This window comes from Oncorhynchus kisutch, linkage group LG25 (assembly GCF_002021735.2).
Source record: "Oncorhynchus kisutch isolate 150728-3 linkage group LG25, Okis_V2, whole genome shotgun sequence".
In the NCBI taxonomy this organism is placed as follows: Eukaryota; Metazoa; Chordata; class Actinopteri; order Salmoniformes; family Salmonidae; genus Oncorhynchus; species Oncorhynchus kisutch.
Genome location: NC_034198.2, coordinates 27,097,281 through 27,121,569, shown reverse-complemented (window position 1 = coordinate 27,121,569; position 24,289 = coordinate 27,097,281). Strand labels below are relative to the sequence as shown.

The following is a 24,289-nucleotide window of genomic DNA, read 5'->3' as shown; positions in this document are numbered from 1 at the left end:
TCTCTCCCTCTAGCTAGACAATATTAACATATATTGTTATAGTAAGTTATAGCATTGTCGGAAGTGGCCACAGGGTCCCCCGACCCCCTTGACTCAGCCTCCAGTATCTATGCTGTAATAGTCTATGTGCCAGGGGGCTAGGGTCAGTAATTCTCCTGTTTTATCTGGTGTCCTGTGTGAATTTAAGTATACTTCATCTAATGATCTCTTTGTTTCTCTCTCCCTCTCTCCCTCCCCTACCAGAGGACTTGAGCCCTAGGACCATGCCTCAGGACTACCTGGCCTGATGACTCATGTCAGTCCCCAGTCCACCTGGTCGTGCTGCTGCTCTAGTTTCAACTGCTCTGCCTGTGGCTATGGAACCCTGACATGTTCACCGGACATGCTACCTTGTCCCGGTCCAGCTGTTTTTGACTCTCCCTCTCCCTCTCTCTCTCTCTACCACACCTGCTGTCTCGACCTCTGAATGCTTGGCTATGAGGTGCTGATCTGTTGCACCCTGTACAATCACTGTGATTATTATTTGACCCCGCTGGTCATCTATGGATGTTTGAACATCTTGAAGAACAATCCGGCCTTAATGGCCAGGTAATCTTATAATCTCCACCTGCATAGCCAGAAGAGGACTGGCCATCCCTCAGAGCCTGGTTAGTCTCTAGGTTTCTTCCTAGGTTCCTGTCTTTCTAGGGGAGTTTTTCCTAGCCACCGTGGTTCTACATCTGCATTACTTGCTGTTTGGGGTTTAAGGCTGGAATTCTGTATAAGCACTTTGTGAAATCTGCTGATGTAAAAAGGGCTTTATAAATACATTTGATTGATTGTAATGTATCTTCCTAGGTAGGCCTGAATCCAGTGCTTGACTGTCTCAGTTTCCTGTTTCCAGTGACAACACTCTTTAAAAAAAAGTTGCTGTCTAGAACCTAACAGGGTTATTCAGCTGTCCCCATAGGAGAACCCTTTGAAGAGCCATTTTTGGTTCCAGGTAGAACCATTTTGGGTTCCTTGTAGAAACTTTTTCACAGAGGGTTATATTGTACATGGAACCCAAAAGGGTTCTACCTGGAACCAAAAAGGGTTCTCCTAAGAGTGTACTGCTCTGTTAGAAGGTGAGTTTACTGCCACACTCATGGTGGATTAGTTACTCATCTTAGTTAATGTGTTAAGCCATCCCACTGGGCAAAAACTGGTTGAATCAACGTTGTTTCCTCATCATTTCAACAACAAAAAATCGGTGTGATAATGTTGAATCAACATGGAAAACTGATTAGATTTGCAAAAAGTCTTTTTTCCCCCAACTTTGAACCTAAATCCAATAACGCAGCGATTTTTTGTTTGTTTGTTGATTTCACATTGAATTCACGTTAGCTGACAACTCAATCAAATGTACAATTAAAAATAGACGTTGAACTGATGTCTGTACCCAGTGGGATCACAATGTTACATCTGCGCCTAATGGCCTAATGTAGCCTGTACATGGATGACCTAATGCTCTCTCTAGATTTCAAATATATCAATTGAATTCACTGCAATAACATTTTACTTTAACTACATGACAAGTTCTAAAATGCTATGACAATGTCTTAAATGAATATTTCCACTAGGCGGAGTACAGCCACCTAATAACACAATCCAGCGCTGCCCACAACATTTGCTCGTCTTGCATCAGCAATGATGTTAGGTTGGCTCAGTAACACTTGATGTAATCATTTTGGCTCTGTAACTCTTAGCTTATTGGCAATTAAGACTGAATAAAAGATTGGTAAGCTTTTGGCCAATAAGAGGTTTTGGGCAAATAACAATTCACTTCTATCCAATTTGAAACTTGTGTCCATAGTAATTTAGGGTACCTCTACATCTAACAGACATAAACAGTTCCAATAAGATATAAGGTTGGAGTAGAGCATTAGGGTTATCATTGTAGTGGCAGGTTGAAGAGAGGGACACATCACACACACACTTAACACACCACACTAAACACACCACACTAAACGCACCACACTAAACACACCACACTAAACACACACACACAGAGCTCTCTCTGGTACAGTACCCATGAGCTCCTCCTCTGAAGGCTCAGGCTCAGGCTGAGGGCTCTCTGAACAGGACAGACAGCCAGACAATGAGAGTGATTTACACTGATCACAACACACACATGGACAAGGACAAACAATGACCAAGAAAGGACAAGAAGCTACCCAAAAACTGCAATGATGTAATTGTGGAAAAATCCTAAACATTCCTTTACACCAGAATGGGGGGGAGACAAAGGGCTGGGAAAAGAACACACATAGCATTTGACTTGCTCCTTTACCCCTTAACTGTTTTTTACATTAAATAATAGAATACTGAATTTTTCAAGCTGTACCTTATATCAGAGGGAATGTATCGGAGATGAGAGCAGGATCTCACCTGAGGGAGTGCTGTGGATGGAGGGGCTGATTCTGGACTTGGCCTCGGTCAGCTTGGACACACTGTTGGCCCTCATGCGAGGAGCCATTTTGTTGTCGGTGGGGGTGGAGGAGCGGAGTCCCAGACGCAGGGCGGTCTCTGCAGACAGGCGAGGGGAGGAGGTGCTGCTCCGGCCCACAGTACACTCTGAGTCACTACGGGCCGAGATGGAGCCCAGCCGCGTCCTCCTGGGCTGGGCCAGCATGTCCAGCCGCGAGGGGCCTTTACGACCAGACGGAGGCTTGGATGTGGAACTGGTGGTGGACACCTCGGAGGCCACAGACATCCTGTCTGCATCAGGCAGGTCCGTGTCGGACGTGTCCCCCAGCCGGGCCCGGCGGAGCAGGGACGTTCTGGTAGGCCGTGGCTGGGGCAGAGAGGCCTGTTTCCCCAGAGAGGAAGCTGTGGCGGCTTGGAGGGTCTTACTGGACTTACTGGAGCTGGTCTTGCTGCTGGATTTGGCCTCCAGTTTTGAATGTAGCAGGTCATCCGTAGAGGTGAAGTGGCTGCGGCCGTACGAGCGACTATACAAACTCTCCTGGTCAGAGGAGAGGATGTCGGAGATGGGGAAAGACGAGGTCTGATCGTCATCCGTGAGGTCCTGGGATGGTTGGCGTGACCGCGAGGAGGCAGGCTGGACGGAGCGGCGGACATCTGGCCGGCTGGGATCAGTTCTGGTCTTGGTCTTTCTCTCCAGGCGCTCGCGGGCGTTGGTGCTGGCAGCGGTTTTGGAGGTTGAGCTTAGGTTGCTCTTCTCCTTGTGCAGGCTGCTTAGGGAGCGGCGTTTCTGGTGGGCTGCTTTCTTCTCTCCCTCCCCTGCCACCTGGCTATAGGTGCTGGCCGTGTCCACGTCTGACTCGGGGGAGATGGAACCTGCCCGGTTGGCTCTGTCCAGCTTGTTCTCGTCCCTCAGCTTGGCCTCCAGGAAGGCCATGACAGCCTCTGTGTCCTTCAGCAGGGTGGCTGTGTCCATGCTGCCCACAGAGTCGCTGCGCTCGCGGCCCAGGACACCAGCACCACATTTGATCCGGGGGATCAGCTCAATGGGCACCACACCACTGGGCTTCTCGATGGTGAAACTGCCCTGGCGAACCAAAGGTTTGCCCCCTGACTTCTCCCCCCCATCCACTCCTTCTTTGATGTGGTGCTGAATCCTGTCCTCCGCCCGCCTCCTTCTCTCCTCGGACCTCTTCTCACTGCTGCTCATAGGTCTAAGAGGGGGCTTGGAGGAGGCCTGTAGCGGGGCCTTGGTCTGTTTCTGTTTGCCCTTCATCATATCCCCCTCCTCTATGGAGGTAAAGCACGCCCCGTCTCCTTTATGCTCCACCTGGCTCTTCTCCTGGGGCTCCGTGTCCTGTTTCTCTCCGATCTCTGAGCGATGCAGGCCTAGGCCGGACAAGCTCTTCCCTGGCTTAGCCCGGGGGTCGTCGATAGGGAGCTGGGGGAGGGTCCTGCGTTTGCGCTCTGTGAGACTGGAGGTGGCAGAGCTGGCGCTTCGGATGGACATGCCCGACTCAAAGGCATCCGCTTCTGGCAGAAATAAACAAAAATAGTAAAGCTACATTTCTAGTTTTCTGCTATTATGTGAAGAAAATACACCTTCACAAATACAGATGCAGATCCACATGATCCTGGTTTTGATAAATATAGGAGCCCTACTGTACCTCTTTGCTGATGGACGAAGGCAGGTGACTCAGCCCCAGACCCTTCTGGGTCAGTCCTGGTGTGGTTAGCAGATAGACTGGCCCACTGAGACACCCAGCGACTACTGCCCACTGCCACCGGGTTCTCAGACACACTCTGACGAGAGAGAGTGCGAGAGAGAGAGAGAGAGAGAGAGAGAGAGAGAGAGAGAGAGACAGTTATCCTAGTCTCTCTTGACAGACTCATGGCACTTCACCCCATTCAGAGATACAGCGGCTATGGGAAGAGACAGTTAACCTAGCAAATCAACACATCCCTGCTACTGGCCACATAGAGCTGGAGGGAGTATCCACATGTAGCAGGGAGGACACAGAACACAACTCTGCTGCCATTCATTCACCTCTGAATGGTCTTATGTTTCAGTGATGAGCCTAAAGAGTAAAATCATATTCATTATGTATTAGCTGATTCATATTTTAAACTAAGCATGGTCTAAGCAATGATCGGTCTCTGGCTATATCCGTTTTTATTAATACACTCTAGTGCTACTGAGGAGAATATATTGTTTTCACAAAGCCAAAGTGTATTCCTTTGCATGGAGTCCTATCAGAAAGTCACAAGTTAAAGCAGAAATAGTAACTGAACAGAATAGCAGAAATAGTACTGAATATCGAGATCAGGGATCCACATAGACTATTGTAGCCTACTGTATATACAGTCTCCGTCCTCCCCTCGTGCCTGAATGGAACTTGCCTGGAGGGGGAAAGTGTCATTTCTCATCGCTCTATGAACTAGGTCAGGCCCTGAGTGGCCTACTCTGTCAATAACAAGGAAGTGGTCAAGTCAGGGAGTGCCTGGCTGACACAACTAGTCCTCTACTCCCCTTCCAACAGAGTCATCTTAATGCAATCAGGAGCTCCTGCTTTCCTCCATTTAGAGTTTATAGATATGCCACTTTAGACAGGCCTCTGTCACTCATTTCTGTTTTGGGCATCATTCCCCTCAGAACGCGAAAACAATGGGAGTTCCACTGGAAAATAAATGCTATTTTGGCATATTAACACTCAACAGTCTTCAGAGGCTGTCCCGTCCCTGAGAAGGAATCTGAGGGTCACAGAAAAAGACAGCGAGCCACTCCACCCAAGTACGTCAGGGTCATAGTAATGAATCTCAGTAATGTTTACATTTCTCAAGCATCACATCACTGAATGAGATACAGTTGAAGTTTACATACACCTTAGACAAATACATTTACTCAGTTTTTCACAATTCCTGACATTTAATCCTTGTAAAAATTCCCTGTTTTAGGTCAGTTAGGATCACCACTTTATATTAAGAATGTGAAATGTCAGAATAATAGTAGAGAGAATGATTAATTTCAGCTTTTATTTCTTTCATCACATTCCCAGTGGGTCAGAAGTTCACATACACTCAATTAGTATTTGGCAGCATTGCCTTTAAATTGTTTAACTTGGGTCAAACGTTTTGGGTAGCCTTCCACAAGCTTCCCACAATAAGTTGGTGAATTTTGGCCCATTTCTCCAGACAGAGCTGATGTAACTGAGTCAGGTTAGTAGGCCTCCTTGCTCGCACAAGCTTTTTCAGTTCTGCCCACAAATTTTCTATAGGATTGAGTTTGTGGCTTTGTGATGGCCACTCCAATACCTAGACTTTGCTGTCCTTAAGCCATTTTGCCACAACTTTGGAAGTATGCTGGGGTCATTGTCCATTTGGAAGACCCATTAACGACCAAGCTTTAACTTCCCTACTGATGCCTTGAGATGTGGCTTCAATATATCCACATAATTTTCCTCCCTCATGACGCCATCTATTTTGTGAAGTGCACCAGTCCCTCCTGCAGCAAAGCACCCCCACAACATGATGGGATGGTTTCTTCGGCTTGCAAGCCTCCTCCTATTTCCTCCAAACATAACAATGGTCATTATGGCCAAACAGTTCTATTCTGGTTTCATCAGACCAGAGGACATTTCTCCAAAAGGTACAATCTTTGTCCCCATGTGCAGTTCAAACCGTAGTCTGGCTTTTTTATGGTGGTTTTGGAGCAGTGGCTTCTTCCTTGCTGAGCGGCCTTTCAGGTTATGTCGATATAGGACTCGTTTTACTGTGGATATAGATAATTTTGTACCTGTTTCCTCCAGCATCTTCACAAGGTCCTTTGCTGTTGTTCTGGGATTGATTTGCACTTTTCGCACCAAAGTACATTCATCTCTAGGAGACAGAACACATCTCCTTCCTAAGTGGTATGACGGCTGCGTGGTCCCATGGTGTTTATACTTGCGTACTATTGTTTGTACAGAGGAACATGGTACCTTCAGGTGTTTGGAAATTGCTCCCAAGGATGAACCAGAATTTTTTTCTGAGGTCTTGGCTGATTTCTTTCGATTTTCCCATGATGTCAAGCAAAGAGGCACTGAGTTTGAAGGAAGGCCTTGAAATACATCCACAGGTACACCTCCAATTGACTCAAATTATGTCAATCAGCCTATCAGAAGCTTCTAAAGACATGGAATCCTTTTCTGGAATTTTCCAAGCTGTTTAAAGGCAAAGTCAACTTAGTGTATGTAAACTTCTGATCCACTGGAATTGTGATACAGTGAATTATAAGTGAAATAATCTGTCTGTAAACAATTGTTGGAAAAATTACTTGTGTCATGCACAAAGTAGATGTCCTAACCGACTATAGTTTGTTAACAAGAAATTTGTGGAGTGGTTGAAAAACAAGTTTTAATGACTCCAACTTAAGTGTATGTAAACTTCTGACTTCAACTGTAGATGCTATGGGGACTATGATGACTAAAAGCTGTGAGAGATTGGGTATAATAATTTGTGTCTCCATGGAAGGGGTGTTTTACCTCAGATGGAAGGCAGCTTGGTTTTTCAGTTTCTCCCGTCTCTGTGGTCTTCTTCCTCTCCTTCTTCTCCTTCCCTGCTTCTCCCTGTTGGTGTTCTACTGGTCCTGAGACAGACGGATCCTGGTTCTGCTCCACCCCAAACACCTGAGCATCAAGAAAATAAAGAGCTTGATGACTCATCACTGCCACTCACGGTAGTCTACTACATAGACAAAGGTGGCTGATATTGGACCAACATGAGGGCCAGTTGGATCAAAGCACTGCCCCCACACACTTCACACATCCATAACGGCCATGTAAAAAGACAGGGAGCAGTGTGCCAATTACTGTGTCAGCTAATTATAGGAATTACCATCATCACACTTCTAGTTTAGAGAAGACTTCCCAGCCTATGCTCTAAATAAATCTGACAACCAATGCCCCACCCCCTCTCCACTTACTCCATGCCCCAATTGCCATCTTTTAAGTACCATATAAATATTTAATGAGTCAAAAATGACATCTCAGGGCTACATGTTTAAGAGTTTAAATAGCTTTTTGGGGGGAATCTTAAACCGGCAGTAAATCCTTACTTCTCTACTTCTGAGACTTCTGAGATTTTCATTCAGCATGAGAAAGCACGCAGGCAGCTGTCACATAAGCAAACTGGTGGTTTTCTAAACTCCCTGGAGGACGATGGAATAATGGAGAGAGCTCGATGGTGAGCCCCATTAGATTCGCTCTACAGCGGTATGTTACATGTGGAATGCTGTGTTCAGAGTGAGCGCTAGCTAGAGGCTAAGCTTGTTTTGCAGCAAAGGTATTATGATCATAAACTAGTCCCTAGGTGTCAATAGAACAGTTCATTTGGAAGAAGGCGAGGATGGATGATGACACTTCTGCTCATCTTTTCTAAATTGTGTATGGTTAAGGGAGTTACTCATGAGTCTTATGAATGAGTCTTGTGCTTGATGCTTATGAGTGAGTCTTGTGCGTGAGTCTTACGACTGAGTCTTGTGCGTGAGTCTTATGAATGAGACTTGTGCGTGAGTCTTATGAATGAGTCTTGTGCGTGAGTCTTATGACTGAGTCTTGTGTGTGAGTCTTATGATTGAGTCTTGTGCGTGAGTCTTATGATTGAGTCGTGTGCGTGAGTCTTATGATTGAGTCTTGTGCATGAGTCTTATGAATGAGTCTTGTGCGTGAGTCTTATGATTGAGTCTTGTGCGTGAGTCTTATGATTGAGTCTTGTGCGTGAGTCTTATGAATGAGTCTTGTGCGTGAGTCTTATGAATGAGTCTTGTGCGTGCGTCTTATATGAATGAGTCTTGTGCGTGAGTCTTATGATTGAGTCTTGTGCGTGAGTCTTATGATTGAGTCTTGTGCGTGAGTCTTATGATTGAGTCTTGTGCGTGAGTCTTATGATTGAGTCTTGTGCGTGAGTCTTATGATTGAGTCTTGTGCGTGAGTCTTATGATTGAGTCTTGTGCGTGAGTCTTATGATTGAGTCTTGTGCGTGAGTCTTATGATTGAGTCTTGTGCGTGAGTCTTATGAATGAGTCTTGTGCGTGAGTCTTATGATTGAGTCTTGTATGTGAGTCTTATGATTGAGTCTTGTGCGTGAGTCTTATGATTGAGTCTTGTGTGTGAGTCTTATGATTGAGTCTTGTGCGTGAGTATTATGATTGAGTCTTGTGCGTGAGTCTTGTGCGTGAGTCTTATGATTGAGTCTTGTGCGTGAGTCTTATGATTGAGTCTTGTGCGTGAGTCTTATGATTGAGTCTTGTGCGTGAGTCTTATGATTGAGTCTTGTGCGTGAGTCTTATGATTGAGTCTTGTGCGTGAGTCTTATGATTGAGTCTTGTGCGTGAGTCTTATGATTGAGTCTTGTGCGTGAGTCTTATGAATGAGTCTTGTGCGTGAGTCTTATGATTGAGTCTTGTATGTGAGTCTTATGATTGAGTCTTGTGCGTGAGTCTTATGATTGAGTCTTGTGTGTGAGTCTTATGATTGAGTCTTGTGCGTGAGTCTTATGATTGAGTCTTGTGCGTGAGTCTTATATGAATGAGTTTTGTGCGTGAGTCTTATGATTGAGTCTTGTGCGTGAGTCTTATGATTGAGTCTTGTGCGTGAGTCTTATGATTGAGTCTTGTGCGTGAGTCTTATGATTGAGTCTTGTGCGTGAGTCTTATGATTGAGTCTTGTGCGTGAGTCTTATATGAATGAGTCTTGTGCGTGAGTCTTATGATTGAGTCTTGTGCGTGAGTCTTATGATTGAGTCTTGTGCGTGAGTCTTATGATTGAGTCTTGTGCGTGAGTCTTATGATTGAGTCTTGTGCGTGAGTCTTATGATTGAGTCTTGTGCGTGAGTCTTATGATTGAGTCTTGTGCGTGAGTCTTATGATTGAGTCTTGTGCGTGAGTCTTATGATTGAGTCTTGTGCGTGAGTCTTATGATTGAGTCTTGTGCGTGAGTCTTATGATTGAGTCTTGTGCGTGAGTCTTATGATTGAGTCTTGTGCGTGAGTCTTATGATTGAGTCTTGTGCGTGAGTCTTATGATTGAGTCTTGTGCGTGAGTCTTATGATTGAGTCTTGTGCGTGAGTCTTATGATTGAGTCTTGTGCGTGAGTCTTATGATTGAGTCTTGTGCGTGAGTCTTATGATTGAGTCTTGTGCGTGCGTCTTATGATTGAGTCTTGTGCGTGAGTCTTATGATTGAGTCTTGTGCGTGAGTCTTATGATTGAGTCTTGTGCGTGAGTCTTATGATTGAGTCTTGTGCGTGAGTCTTATGATTGAGTCTTGTGCGTGAGTCTTATGATTGAGTCTTGTGCGTGAGTCTTATGATTGAGTCTTGTGCGTGAGTCTTATGATTGAGTCTTGTGCGTGAGTCTTATGATTGAGTCTTGTGCGTGAGTCTTATGATTGAGTCTTGTGCGTGAGTCTTATGATTGAGTCTTGTGCGTGCGTCTTATGATTGAGTCTTGTGCGTGAGTCTTATGATTGAGTCTTGTGCGTGAGTCTTATGATTGAGTCTTGTGCGTGAGTCTTATGATTGAGTCTTGTGCGTGAGTCTTATGATTGAGTCTTGTGCGTGAGTCTTATGATTGAGTCTTGTGCGTGAGTCTTATGATTGAGTCTTGTGCGTGAGTCTTATGATTGAGTCTTGTGCGTGAGTCTTATGATTGAGTCTTGTGCGTGAGTCTTATGATTGAGTCTTGTGCGTGAGTCTTATGATTGAGTCTTGTGCTGTGTTAACTGTGGTTTTTATTATTGCAGCTGTTGCACTGGATTGTGACAGCCAGGTTATGCAGCAGGTTATATAGCTCACTCTCTCATTGTGTGTGACTGTTTATATGAGCTAATTAGAACAGAGAGACTTAAGGGAAATTGACCGCCACATCAGGGCAAAGACCTATGCTGCTGGGTATACCATTTCCTGACAGTAACATTTCTTTCTTAATATACCATTGAAAATGTGTATATTAGTGAGTGCCTGATCAAGACCTTCAGTGTATAAAAGCTTGAGACTACATATTGTACAATGTAAATATTTTAAATTGGTCTCGCAACGACCACATTCAGTTGGAAATAAAATACATTACAAAATGAAATCTAATGTACTTTAACCCATGGGTCACAGAGCATCAGAGGACATAGTAAAATGCTTTTCATTCGGGAAATAGCGATGTAATAATTCATTATGACAGGTCATTACAGCTTCAAAAGCTCAGCATGCTTAGTGGATGTTATTTATGGCGGACATTTTAGAAAACTGAAGAAAAACAACATGACCTTTTATACAGTTAATTCAAGACACATAGAACTTGGCCATTCTTACATTCAAACCAGGTCAGCTTTCCTACCTGCAATTCAGAAAATATATTTTTCAAATAAAAATCGTATTCACAGCAACCCAACCCATAAAGATAAATCCTTGAGGTGTGTGAAAATACTTCAGAAAGCTGGCCATACCTTGTCTATCATGCGCCTGGCCTCCTCCTCCTCAGGGTTGCGGTTCTCCAGCTCAATGGTGTAGGTTCCCTTATCGCTCTGGTCATCCTCCTGCTCCCTGTCCCTGTCCCCCTGAGACCGAGGGGTCCTCAAACCCTCCTCACTGGGGCTGGGCTCAATTGTCTGGTGACCTGTACTGACCGAGCTCCTTCCTATGCTCTGGTCCTCAGACCTCTGCTTCATCAGGACCCGGGCGGCCGTGGGGGCACCCGCTATCAGGGCCGCTGATAACGGGGCCTTGCTGAAGTCTGTGGCTGTGGTAGAGGGGGACTTAGGGTGGGAGGGGGGCGTGGGGCACAGAGCCTCCCCGGCCGCGCCCCCAAGCAGTGGTGCAGTCTGCGAGAAGGAGTAGGATCGTCGCTTGCGGGAGTTCTCATCATCGTAGAACTCGATCATGAAGGAGGTCCTGTTGCTGGTGGTCCGGCCCCCCTGACCCCCCTGTCCTCCCTGCGCCACCCTCAGCCTCTCCTCCAAAGCCAGCCTCCGGTTGCCGAAGCGCAGACCAATTCCGTTCTCGGAGTCGCTCTGGGTGCCATCCTCATGCTTGCTGCCTGGGAGGGCCAAAAGAGGAGAGCACATACCTGAGTTACTGTGCATACAGGAAACACTAAACATCTAACCTCTGACCATTCAACTGCTAATTATGACTTAGAGTGAGAAAGCGAGAAGGACAGGCCTCCATAGCCATCTATGATGCAATCCAATATGCGGCAGCACTCCAGACTTCACCCAGCCACAGTAATACCAGCCCTGCCTCTTCAGTGGGCAGAGGGGGAAAGAGGAGGGGGTTGGAGGAAGGAGCAGGAGCAGGAAGGGTGGAGGGAGGAGGGAAAGTGGGTATTCTTTAGCGGGGGCTCAGGAAATAGCATGAAATCAGACCTGACAGTGGTGGGTTCAGAGGCAGAAATCACCAGGAGACAGAGGCCTTTCATGCAGCAGCCCCAGACAAAGGAACTGTTAGGAGCCTCACAGCGCTGCCTGTCTCTGAGTGACTAGAGCTGGCTGGCCCCGGCCCCACATGAGTCAGACTGCAACTCCTCCACATCATCACACACAGCACATAGACACATCTAGCAAAAACAACACAGTTAACCCTACTACACAATACAGAACAAACAACACAGTTAACCCTACTACACAGTACAGAACAAACAGCACAGTTAACCCTACTACACAGAACAAACAACACAGTTAACCCTACTACACAGTACAGAACAAACAACACAGTTAACCCTACTACACAGAACAAACAACACAGTTAACCCTACTACACAGTACAGAACAAACAACACAGTTAACCCTACTACACAATACAGAACAAACAACACAGTTAACCCTACTACACAATACAGAACAAACAACACAGTTAACCCTACTACACAGTACAGAACAAACAACACAGTTAACCCTACTACACAGTACAGAACAAACAACACAGTTAACCCTACTACACAGTACAGAACAAACAACACAGTTAACCCTACTACACAGCACAGCAGCGTTAACCCTACTACACAGCAGCGTTAACCCTACTACACAGCAGCGTTAACCCTACTACACAGCAGCGTTAACCCTACTACACAGCAGCGTTAACCCTACTACACAGCAGCGTTAACCCTACTACACAGCAGCGTTAACCCTACTACACAGCAGCGTTAACCCTACTACACAGCAGCGTTAACCCTACTACACAGAAGCGTTAACCCTACTACACAGCAGCGTTAACCCTACTACACAGCAGCGTTAACCCTACTACACAGCAGCGTTAACCCTACTACACAGCAGCGTTAACCCTACTACACATGGACAAATGTCAAATGTCAAACCTCCAAACCTCACACAGTGTAAAAACACACAAGAACATTCACAACCTTCTACAGTAAGTGAGGAAAACCACCAAAACGTAACATCATTATTAAACTGTTGGTTAATTTACATCACAAACAACAAAGTTAACCCTTACTTTGCAGTGTAAAAGCTACACAGTATCTCCAGGCGATCCCCATGTACCCCGTGCACCGCCTGCCTCTCCATCCATTGTGTTTCAGAGACCCACCTGAGAACATGAATATTAACACAGCAGCCTCTGGCTCGTCTCGCTTTCCCGTCCTCACGCTTCACGGCACACACAGCTCTCTGTCCCTGGGGCTGACGGCAGCACTGAGCACCATTGAGCACGACTCAGACACACATGTACGGTTTATACACACACCAGGCTGCTAAGCTCCCAGTCCTGACCGCCTGCAGCATGACAACTCCAACCTCAACACCGACCCCTGTTCCTCCCTCCTCTCGGTCCCACAGCTAGACTCTCACCACAGCCTCTGGAAGGTACAGCTTCAGAATAAACCACAGAAACCGAGTACAGGAGCCACACCTAAAACTGGAAAGACTGCATTGTCCAGCAGCATTATATGTATTGTAGCACTCAGCAGCTCAGCCTCTGACTTCACCTTCATACATGCTATGTGCTTCATAAATCTCTATTCATACCATCCTGTCTGCGCCCCACCCCCAGACACAGCTATCGCACACCATAAATTAGCAGCCATTTAATTAGCCAGCTCCAAAGAGTAGCTAGCGCCCAACCCACACTCTCTCCTGAGTCCTGTCAAATAGCATCCCACAGCAAAATAACCCTACTCAGCAGTTAGCAGGTAGAAGAGGTAGGGAGAAAGAGAGAGAGAGGGAGAGAGAGACAGAGAGAGAGAGAGAGCAAGAGAGAAAGAGATTCATGTTGTCGTACCCAAAAAGTGCATTACAAAAGGCCCAGTGATGGTAATAAAGATGCAGACAGAGATAGTGTCCAGGCTCCAATTAAAATATGAAACAAAGGGAAAGCACAACTAAAGCACTATGTGGATGAATCATCATGGAGATGGGATGATGTGGCCTGGCTCCTTGGTGTTCAGCAGAAAATCACTGCCTTAGGCAGGAAGAATGGAGAATGGGGGAGGTAGACAGGCAGGTAGCCCACTGTGCCATCCATGCTAAGCTCAGACAATGGGTGTCAGAGCTGGGAGACGGCTGGGGGATTTAGAAGTACTGGTGACTAATCCCGAGGAAATAGCAAATATTCTGACTGCCATTAACAGAGCCATACTGTATGTAGACTCAGGGTTTATGTAGGGCAGAGAGTCATACTGTATCTAGTCTCTGGGTTTATGTAGGGCAGAGAGTCATACTGTATGTAGTCTCTGGGTTTATGTTGGGCAGAGAGTCATACTGTATGTAGGCTCTGGGTTTATGTAGGGCAGAGAGTCATACTGTATGTAGGCTCTGGGTTTATGTAGGGCAGAGAGTCATACTGTATGTAGTCTCTGGGTTTATGTAGGGCAGAGAGCCATACTGTATGTAGTCTCTGGGTTTATGTAGGGCAGAGAGTCATACTGTATGTAGTCTCTGGGTTTATGTAGAGCAGAGAGTCATACTGTATGTAGTCTCTGGGTTTATGTAGAGCAGAGAGTCATACTGTATGTAGTCTCTGGGTTTATGTAGGGCAGAGAGATTTAAGTACGAAGAATCACCAGTCAGAGTGATAGGTTGTGCATAAAGAGCCGTGTGTGGGAGGGTGATTATATTTGTCTTATATTTACTGTATATTTGTACAAGTGTGTATTATTCGCATGTGTGAATTGGAAATGTGTTTTTTGCATATCCCAAGTCTCCCTGAGACACCCTCGGAGAGTGGGGTCATGGACAGGGTCTGAGAGCCATTTGATTTGATTTGATAAGTGGGTGTCTCTGTCAGTGATATGAAGTACACAAAAGGACTTCAACATCTATTTGCTTGAGGGTGGGGACCTTTACAGAATTACATAATCAGACACTATTTGAGAGAAAGGACCTTTATAGAATTACATAATCAGACACTATTTGAGATAAAGGACCTTTAAAGAGTGCAGACGGCCACCTATCATTTCATGGTGATGGTGTGACTTCATAGGGAATTTTGTCTGAGCAGAGTTTCCTGGAGGAGAATAATCATACAGCTAGATAAACCACTAAGATGAGTAGCGAGCAAAGCCTTCTCCCAGGATGAAAGTCAGATCAGGCTACAGGGGGAATAAACACGCCATGGCCTTTCTTTGCCTGCCTACTGTAGTTTAGATTACGACTGCTGCTACCGGCATTAGCAAAGTAGAAGACATGCTTCTACTGGAAGGTAACATGACCTCCTCCACACTGATCCTCAACACGAGGGGCCCCACAAGGGTGCGACTTCAGTTCCCTCTTGTACTCCCTGTATACCCACGACTACATGGCCTCACACAGTTACAACTTCATCATCAAGCTCGCCGACGACACGACAGTAGTAGGCCTGATTGCCAACGGCAACGAGACGGCCTACGGACATGAGGTAGGCACTCTGACGATGTGGTGCCAAAACAAAGGAGCTGATTATGAACTTCAGGATTAACCAGGCTGGGCATGACCCCATCCTTATCAACTGGGCCGCCGTGAAAACGGCGAAAAACATCAATATTCTTGGCGTACACATCTCAGAGGAGCTGAAATGGTCAAACCAGGCGGACACCGTGCTAAAAAAGGCACGACAGCGACTCTTGAACCTCAGGAAGCTGAAGAAATTCTGTCTGTCCCTGAAGGCCCTCACAGTGTTGTAAAGGAGCATCATCAAGAGCATACTGTCGGGCTGCATCACAGCCTGGTACGGCAACTTCACCACCGCTCCCTACAAGGCTCTACAGAGGGTGGTACGCTCAGCCCAACGACACCATGTGTCACAGGAAATCCAAGAAGATCATCAAGGACCTCAGCCACCCGAGCCACGTCCGGTTCTCCCCGCTTCCATCACTCAGACGTGGGCAGTATAGGAGCATCATGGCAAAAACTGTCAGTCGGCCAATAGCTTCTACCCACAGACCACCAGGCTGCTGAATATTTATTTTTAAATGTATATATTAAATTGTTTATTTTACCCTTATTTTACCAGGTAAGTTGACTGAGAACACATTGTCATTTACAGAAGTGACCTGGGGAATAGTTAGAGGGGAGACGAGGAGGGATGAATGAGCCAATTGGAAGCTGGGGATGATTAGGTGGTCATGATTGTATGAGGGCCAGTTTGAGAATTTAATTTAATAATTTTGAAAATGTATATAGTGCTTTTCAAAAGCAAAAAACAAACACGCAATGCATCACCATGAGTAGCCTAGCTACACTCGCTACACTCGCATTAACATCTGCTAACCATGTGTATGTGACAAATAACATTTGATTTGATTTGATTAGTACATCACATTGAGTAGCCTAGCTAGTACATCACATTGAGTAGCCTAGCTAGTACATCACATTGAGTAGCCTAGCTAGTACATCACATTGAGTAAATCAAATCAAATCAAATCAAATGTATTTATATAGCCCTTCGTACATCAGCTGATATCTCAAAGTGCTGTACAGAAACCCAGCCTAAAACCCCAAACAGCAAGCAATGCAGGTGGAGAAGCACGGTGGCTAGGAAAAACTCCCTAGAAAGCCTAGCTAGCTAGCCTAGCTAGCTAGTACATCACATCCAGTGATGTACTGGTTGACCTAACTATAGGTCAACCAATAGAGGCCAATTCTTTGAGTGCATGCATCCCCCAAAGATGGACATGGACAGTTCATGCCTTGATCAGAGGAAGGTGATGAGGGAGATGGTTGATGAAGAGTCTGGTGACGATCATATAAAGGGCTACTCTGGGAACCAGCCAGAGTCGTGTAGCTACTGGACTTCTCCTTCACAATGTATGGTACCCACTTGGGTGACGCCTCAGCATCTCTGGGCGCCAGAAAGCTCACCACACAGAGTTCAGAATAGTAGCCAGTCGTCTTCACTATGAGCCCTCTGCCTCAGCATTGCATTCCTCTACTGCATCTCCCATTCCTCTCAAGCTTCAGGTGAATCTTCAATTTATGTTTTCAAAACATCAGGGACCAGCAGCCAGGTGAAACACAAAAGCTGATACAGCGTCCAGATGCATCATTCGAACAAAACCTATTAACCAGCTAGCTAGCCAAGTCGAAGCGAGTTGACCTGCCAGTCCATCTGCAAGTCTGTGGGTCAAAACCACCAGAAATATGCAATAAAACTCAACGTTATCAAAAACAAAACAGCTGATAAAAAAAACACAATTAAAAACACGTAAAAATGATTAAATATGTAAATATTTCCAGGAGCTCTATGCTTAGGTTGCTACTAGGGCGCCATTGCAACTACAGCACTACTAGCCACCGCTAGGCAGCTACCTGCTCCCTCTGATGTATCACTGTTACGGTTGTAAATATGTATATATTATTATTTGTATTATTGTTTCATTCACTTCCCCCCTGATGCTTCCCCTATGGACATTCCCTCTGGAATCCCTCCCACCAATGGACAGATACAGTGGGGCAAAAAAGTATTTAGTCAGCCACCAATTGTGCAAGTTCTCCCACTTAAAAAGATGAGAAAGGCCTGTCATTTTCATCATAGGTACACTTCAACTATGAAAGACAAAATGAGAAGAAAAAAAATCCAGAAAATCACATTGTAGGATTTTTTATGAATTTATTTGCAAATTATGGTGGAAAATAAGTATATGGTCAATAACAAAAGTTTATCTCAATACTTTGTTATATACCTTTTGTTGGCAATGACAGAGGTCAAACGTTTTCTGTAAGTCTTCACAAGGTTTTGACACACTGTTGCTGGTATTTTGGCCCATTCCTCCATGCAGATCTCCTCTAGAGCAGTGATGTTTTGGGGCTGTTGCTGGGCAACACGGACTTTCAACTCCCTCCAAAAATGTTCTATGGGGTTGAGATCTGGAGACTGGCTAGGCCACTCCAGGACCTTGAAATGCTTCTTACGAAGCCACTCCTTCGTTGCCCGGGCGGTGTGTTTGGGTTCATTATCATGCTGAAAGACCCAGCCATGTTTCATCTTCAATGCCCTTGCTGATGGAAGGAGGTTTTCACTCAAAATCTCACGATACATGGCCCCATTCATTCTTTCCTTTACACGGATCAGTCGTCCTGGTCCCTTTGCAGAAAAACAGCCCCAAAGCATGATGTTTCCACCCCCATGCTTCACAGTAGGTATGGTGTTCTTTGGATGCAACTCAGCATTCTTTGTCCTCCAAACACAACGAGTTGAGTTTTCACCAAAAAGTTATATTTTGGTTTCATCTGACCATATGACATTCTCCCAATCTTCTTCTGGATCATTCAAATGCTCTCTAGCAAACTTCAGACGGGCCTGGACATGTACTGGCTTAAGCAGGGGGACACGTCTGGCACTGCAGGATTTGAGTCCCTGGCGGCGTAGTGTGTTACTGATGGTAGGCTTTGTTACTTTGGTCCCAGCTCTCTGCAGGTCATTCACTAGGTCCCTCCGTGTGGTTCTGGGATTTTTGCTCACCGTTCTTGTGATCATTTTGACCCCACGGGGTGAGATCTTGCGTGGAGCCCCAGATCGAGGGAGATTATCAGTGGTCTTGTATGTCTTCCATTTCCTAATAATTGCTTCCACAGTTGATTTCTTCAAACCAAGCTGCTTACCTATTGCAGATTCAGTCTTCCCAGCCTGGTGCAGGTCTACAATTTTGTTTCTGGTGTCCTTTGACAGCTCTTTGGTCTTGGCCATAGTGGAGTTTGGAGTGTGACTGTTTGAGGTTGTGGACAGGTGTCTTTTTCTGATAACAAGTTCAAACAGGTGCCATTAATACAGGTAACGTGTGGAGGACAGAGGAGCCTCTTAAAGAAGAAGTTACAGGTCTGTGAGAGCCAGAAATCTTGCTTGTTTGTAGGTGACCAAATACTTATTTTCCACCATAATTTGCAAATAAATTAATAAAAAATCCTATAATGTGATTTTCTGGATTTTTTTTCTCATTTTGTCTGTCATAGTTGAAGTGTACCTATGATGACAATTACAGGCCTCTCTCATATTTTTAAGTGGGAGAACTTGCACAATTGGTGGCTGACTAAATACTTTTTTGCCCCACTGTATCATTGTTATTGTTGTCAATCCGTATTGCGGAAATTCGGTGTTACAGCATGATTGCAATTTAAAGGCAATGTTCCCGTGTTAGTGGAGACTGCATTCACGGTAAACGCTGCATATGTCGGCTCAATAGTAAATTACCTTTCAATTTCTAGCGGGCAATCTGTAACTCTTCAGCGATACAGATTGAATAGCGTCCTAGGAGTTTCTGGGTCCAACACAAGTCATATTTTAGAGGATCAGATTGACCAACATTTTAGGATCTGTTAGTAGAGAGTAAGAGATTTGTTAAGAGGATGCATTTTACAGGATCTCCCCAAAAACCTCCCAAAATAACACTCAAACACTTTAGGTTTTTAGCAGTAAAACACATGTTGATCAGCTTAACTGTGAGGTTAGCAAGGCCAGATGTAGAGCAGTTAGTAGAAGATACTGTAGTGTAGCTATAGGGAGGAATAAGTGCATTCGCTGATCTGGCAACAGATGGGGGACAGAGAGAAAGACAGGCAGGGATATAGGGAGGAGAGCAGGCAGGCTATGGCCCTCACCTTTGAGCCTCTTGAAGTGGACAGGGACATCACTCTTGATGCTTTTGCTGTCCTCCGTGGACTCACTGCGCACCGTAGGGGGGTCGTTCTGGGCCAGCCAATCAGCCACCTTGCTCTCAGAGACCATCATGGCGGCCTGCAGGGTGCTGAGGTCCTTGCTGCCTGAATGGGAGGCCTTCTTAGGCCGGGGCCGGTGGTCCGGAGTCAGCTTGGACACGTGGTCCTTGATCGTGACCTTGCCAGGGGAGGTGTCGTCAAACTCGATTGTGAAGGCATGAGGTGAGGCGTGGCCCTGAGCGCTGGCGCTGGCGGTAGCAGCAGCCCCCTCAGTGTCTTTGGTGGGGATCTCATGAATGCTGTCCTCGGCCATCTGAGCCTCCTTGGTGGGTATCTCAAAGTAGCTCGGCTCGGGGCCCAGGCCGTCCTCCCTAGGCCTCTCACTCCTCTTAGGCTCTCTGCCGTCTGTAGGTTCACAGAGAGGAGAACACTGGGGATCAGTATCTAGAGGTCAGAGGTCATGGGCCCCACATGGGCCGTTCAGCTGTGTCTGTTCTGAGTCTCACCATTAGTCTGAATCAGTGTCTGAGGCCCTGGCAGAACACAGCCCTCTAAACAAAACAGGTCAGGCTGAGCTGGGGCACAAAGCCATGTAGTGTCCACTTTGACAATAACTGATGAGGAAGCCAATCAAAACCCCTTTAGGCTATTACTTAATAATGATTGTGTAACTTAATTTGATTACATTAAGTGGCAAGGCATTATGGGATGTGGAGATGATGGATGATCTGATTGGACAGTGGAGAGACCATCTGGTTTATATGTATGACAAAGTGAGTAGCTGAGTTGTTCATGTAACATACAAAAAAGTTGGCTTTGCACATTTCCTCCCTAACAGAGTAAAGGAACTATATCAAAGTCAAATATTGAAGATATAATACTTACACGGATTTACGACCCCCTATAAAACAAAATCTTTCTTGAAAGTTATATATTTCACTTCAACTTAAAAGTACTTTTTGTCTCTTTTTGAAAACAGATAAACTCCCCATGTCTGCAACGAACAGGGGCTTTCAACAAAGTAAAACATTGAGTGAAATGAGACATAATGTTGTCCATATAGAGAACTACAGTGCCTTTGGAAAGTATTCAGACCCCTTGACTTTTTCCACATTTTGTTACATTACAGCCTTACTCTAAAATTGATTAAATAAAAAAATCTACACACAATATCCCATAACGACAAAGCAAAAACAAGTTTATAGACGCTTTTGGAAATGTTTTTATTTTACTTTAATTTTTTAAAATTAAATACCTTATTTACATAAGTATTCAGACCATTTGCTATGAGACTCTAAACTGAGCTCAGGCGAATCCTGTTTCCATTGATCATCCTTGAGATGTTTCTAAAACTTGATTGGAGTCCACCTGTGGTAAATTCAATTCATTGGACATGATTTGGAAAGGCAGACACCTGTCCATATAAGGTCCCACAGTTGACAGTGCATGTCAGAGCAAAAACCAAGCCATGAGGTTGAAGGAATTGTCCTTAGAGCTCCGAGACATAATTGTGTGTGGAGGCACAGATCTGGGAAAGGGTACCAAAACACCAAGACCACAGTGGCCTCCATCATTCTTGAATGGAAGAAGTTTAGAACCATCAAGACTCTTCCTAGAGCTGGGTGCCCGGCCAAACTGAGCAATCGGGGGAGTAAATCAGTAAAAGGCTCATCAGTAAAAGGCACATGACAGAGCGCTTGGAGTTTGCCAAAAGGCACCTAAAGTCTCTCGGACTATGAGAAACAAGATTCTCTGGTCTGATGAAACCAAGATTTAGCACTTTGGCCTGAATGCCAAGCGTCATGTCTGGAGGAAGCCTGGCACCATCCCTACGGTGAAGTATAGTGGTGGCAGCATCATGCTGTATGGATTTTTTTCAGAGGCAGGAACTGGGAGACCAGTCAGGATCGAGGCAAAGATGAACAGAGCAAGGTACAGAGAGCCCCTTTACGAAAACCTGCTCCAATTTTTTATAAGTTAGCAAGCACTTCTAAAAACCTGTTTTTGCTTTGTCATTATGGGCTATTGTGTGTAGATTGATGAGGAAAACAAACAATGTAATATATTTTAGAATAATGCTGTAACGTAACAACATTGTTTTTAAATTAAAGGGGTCTGAATACTTTCTGAAGGCACTGTACATTCAAACTGGTACCACTTGCATCAGGTCCTAGATTATAGTCACCAACAAGTCTGGCAGTAAATAAGGCTGTGGTTTCATCCTATCCAAGCATCAATAACACCCACTGCTTCCCCGAACAAGAAAATCAGAACTTAAGCCTAGAACTTCCCTTTTTTATAAATACTACCACCCTTCCTCTAATGACCACATTAAGACTCATGTGACTGATGTGAAAACTCAACTCAAAAGCACTGAGGGTCATGGTGGCCATTCATTTAACATGGACACTCAGTGTACTGTACATTAGAGTCCATGAGACATACAAAGCATTACTAACAACACCCATGTCATTACATATTCATGACAGGAACCAAATGTCTACTTAACAATATAATACATCTAAGTAATCTGGCAGGACTTTAGGTGTTTTATATTCATTAATCCACCACCCTGAAGTGACTAGAGTGCCTTTAAAAGTGAGAACACATACCTCATAGCTGAAACGGCCTGACTGACTGAATATCCTCCTGAAAAGACACAGGTGGCCAAAGAAAGTGCAAGTTCAGGCAGAGGTGGTTCCCTCTTCAAAATGAAAGCCTCAGTTCGGATTCCCAGTAAACTATGTCCTTAAATTGAGTAATTAGCCAAACAATATATATAAGGACTTTAGCAAGTTACTACTTTAGCAAGTTACTATAGACTATTTAGCGAATGAGAGTTTCAGCGGTTTGTTTCAGTGCTCTGTGAGAGCTGGTGCAATGGCGTAACCCAATAGCCCTGAGTGACAATACATAAGGATGGGGGCTGGGGGCGGCTACAACAGAATCTATTCAATAGTACATGAGACCGTTCCTCTAAACTATCTCACTTCCCCTCCACTGCTACCTTCTGTTGTTAGTTAGCCTCTCTCTACTAGGGCAAGTGGGGGTAGTATGCCCTCTCCACACTACAGAAATAGCTATGGGAGGAGATTAGATTATAAATTGGCTCTTTGATGTGGGGAACTGTATTGTGTGTACACCTTATTGGCGTACCCTTATTATGTGCCTTCTTTGGGCTCCCAAGAGACTCTAGGCTTTCAGGAAAATAATGCTGATTCATTAAAAAGGTTTTCTATCTCTCCTCCACACCAGTCGAAGTTCCCTTTGTTGACTAAAGAATGCCTGCAGATAATGCTATTCAAAGCTGAAGGCTCCTTGGCTAGATAAACTCACAATGTATGCCCCTGTGAGAGAAAGAGAAAGAGAGAGAGAGAGTGTAGCTGGACGCTGAGGAGAGGAGGGTGGATATGGTGTCTTGTTTTGAACAGAGAGAGTGTTGTCCTCAGTGACTTCCCTTAAGTGGCATTCGAAGCGGAGGGTGTGAGTGCTTTCAGATTCAGGCCAGTTTGAATGAGAAGAAGGAGCAGTTTCTACATAATCACAGAGAACTCCATAACATTATATGGGCACCCTATAGACTTCAGCACCCACTACCAGCCTACCACCCACGCTCACTGCAAGCTGTCTATACTGCACACGTATCACTTACATTGAATGACCATGAATATAACCCCGGATCTGTTTTTATGCCGCCGGAGAGACATGGCTTACAATTACATACATAACAGGCCAGTGCACTCTGTTGAAGCTTGGGGCTGTCACTAAAGACTGGTCAGGAAGGCCCACTGTTTGTGACACTTTCCTTGGGGATGCTGTCCATATTAACAACGGCTGACAGACCAGTCAACTGCCCTCTACTGTGGGCCTCTCAATAACAGAGATAAGGACAGGTCAGTGGTCACTACATACCATCTACTGTACATAAGAGCACTGCTTTCACAATAATATTGCGATTTTACAGTTGAAGTTGGACATTTACATACACTTAGGTTGGAGTCATTAAAACTCGTTTTTTCAACCACTCCACAAATTTCTTGTTAACAAACTATAGTTTTGGCATGTCGTTTGTGCATGACACAAGTCATTTTTCCAACAATTGTTTACAGACAGATTATTCCACTTATATTTCACTGTATCACAATTCCAGTGGGTCAGAAGTTTACATACATGAAGTTGACAGTGCCTTTAAACAGCTTGTAAAATTCCAAAACATTTTGTCATGGCTTTAGAAGCTTCTGATAGGCTAATTTCCATCATTTGAGGCAATTGGAGGTGTACCTGTGGATGTAGTTCAAGGCATACCTTCAAAAATTGTAGACCTCCACAAGTCTGGTTAATCCTTGGGAGCAATTTCCAAACGCCTGAAGGTACTACATTCATCTGTATACCTTCAGGTACTACATTCATCTGTACAAACAATAGTACACAAGTATTAAAACCATGGGACCATGCAGCCATCATACCGCTCAGGAAGGAGACAAGTTCTATCTCATAGAGGTGAACGTACTTTGGTGCAAAAAGAGAAAATCAATCCCAGAAAAATAGCAAAGGACCTTGTGAAGATGCTGGAGGAAACAAGGACAAAATTATCTATATCCACAGTAAAACGAGTCCTATATCAACACAACCTGAAAGGCCAATCAGCAAGGAAGAAGCCACTGCTCCAAAACCACCATAAAAAAATCCAGACTACGGTTTGCAACTGCGCATGGGGACAAAGATCGTACTTTTTGCAGA

The 24,289-nt window shown here is 45.0% G+C and overlaps 1 protein-coding gene across 13 annotated transcripts in view; it reads right to left on the bottom strand.

Annotated features, from left to right (window-relative positions):
- Positions 1 to 24,289, bottom strand: part of cep170aa (centrosomal protein 170Aa) — a 70,446-nt gene that overhangs the window by 7,010 nt on the left and 39,147 nt on the right. For 6 of the 13 annotated variants that reach the window (XM_020460408.2, XM_020460406.2, XM_020460410.2 and 3 more), the window contains exons 8-13: positions 19,493 to 19,954; positions 10,919 to 11,508; positions 6,966 to 7,109; positions 4,113 to 4,248; positions 2,410 to 3,978; positions 2,051 to 2,095 (exon numbers count right to left, since the gene is read on the bottom strand). In XM_020460408.2, coding sequence (XP_020315997.2) covers positions 2,051 to 2,095; positions 2,410 to 3,978; positions 4,113 to 4,248; positions 6,966 to 7,109; positions 10,919 to 11,508; positions 19,493 to 19,954 — 2,946 coding nt within the window. Of the gene's footprint in view, positions 1 to 2,050; positions 2,096 to 2,409; positions 3,979 to 4,112; positions 4,249 to 6,965; positions 7,110 to 10,918; positions 11,509 to 19,492; positions 19,955 to 22,161; positions 22,453 to 24,289 lie in introns of those variants that run through there. The other 7 variants (XM_020460411.2, XM_020460412.2, XM_031805012.1 and 4 more) reach the window with 3 other exon arrangements.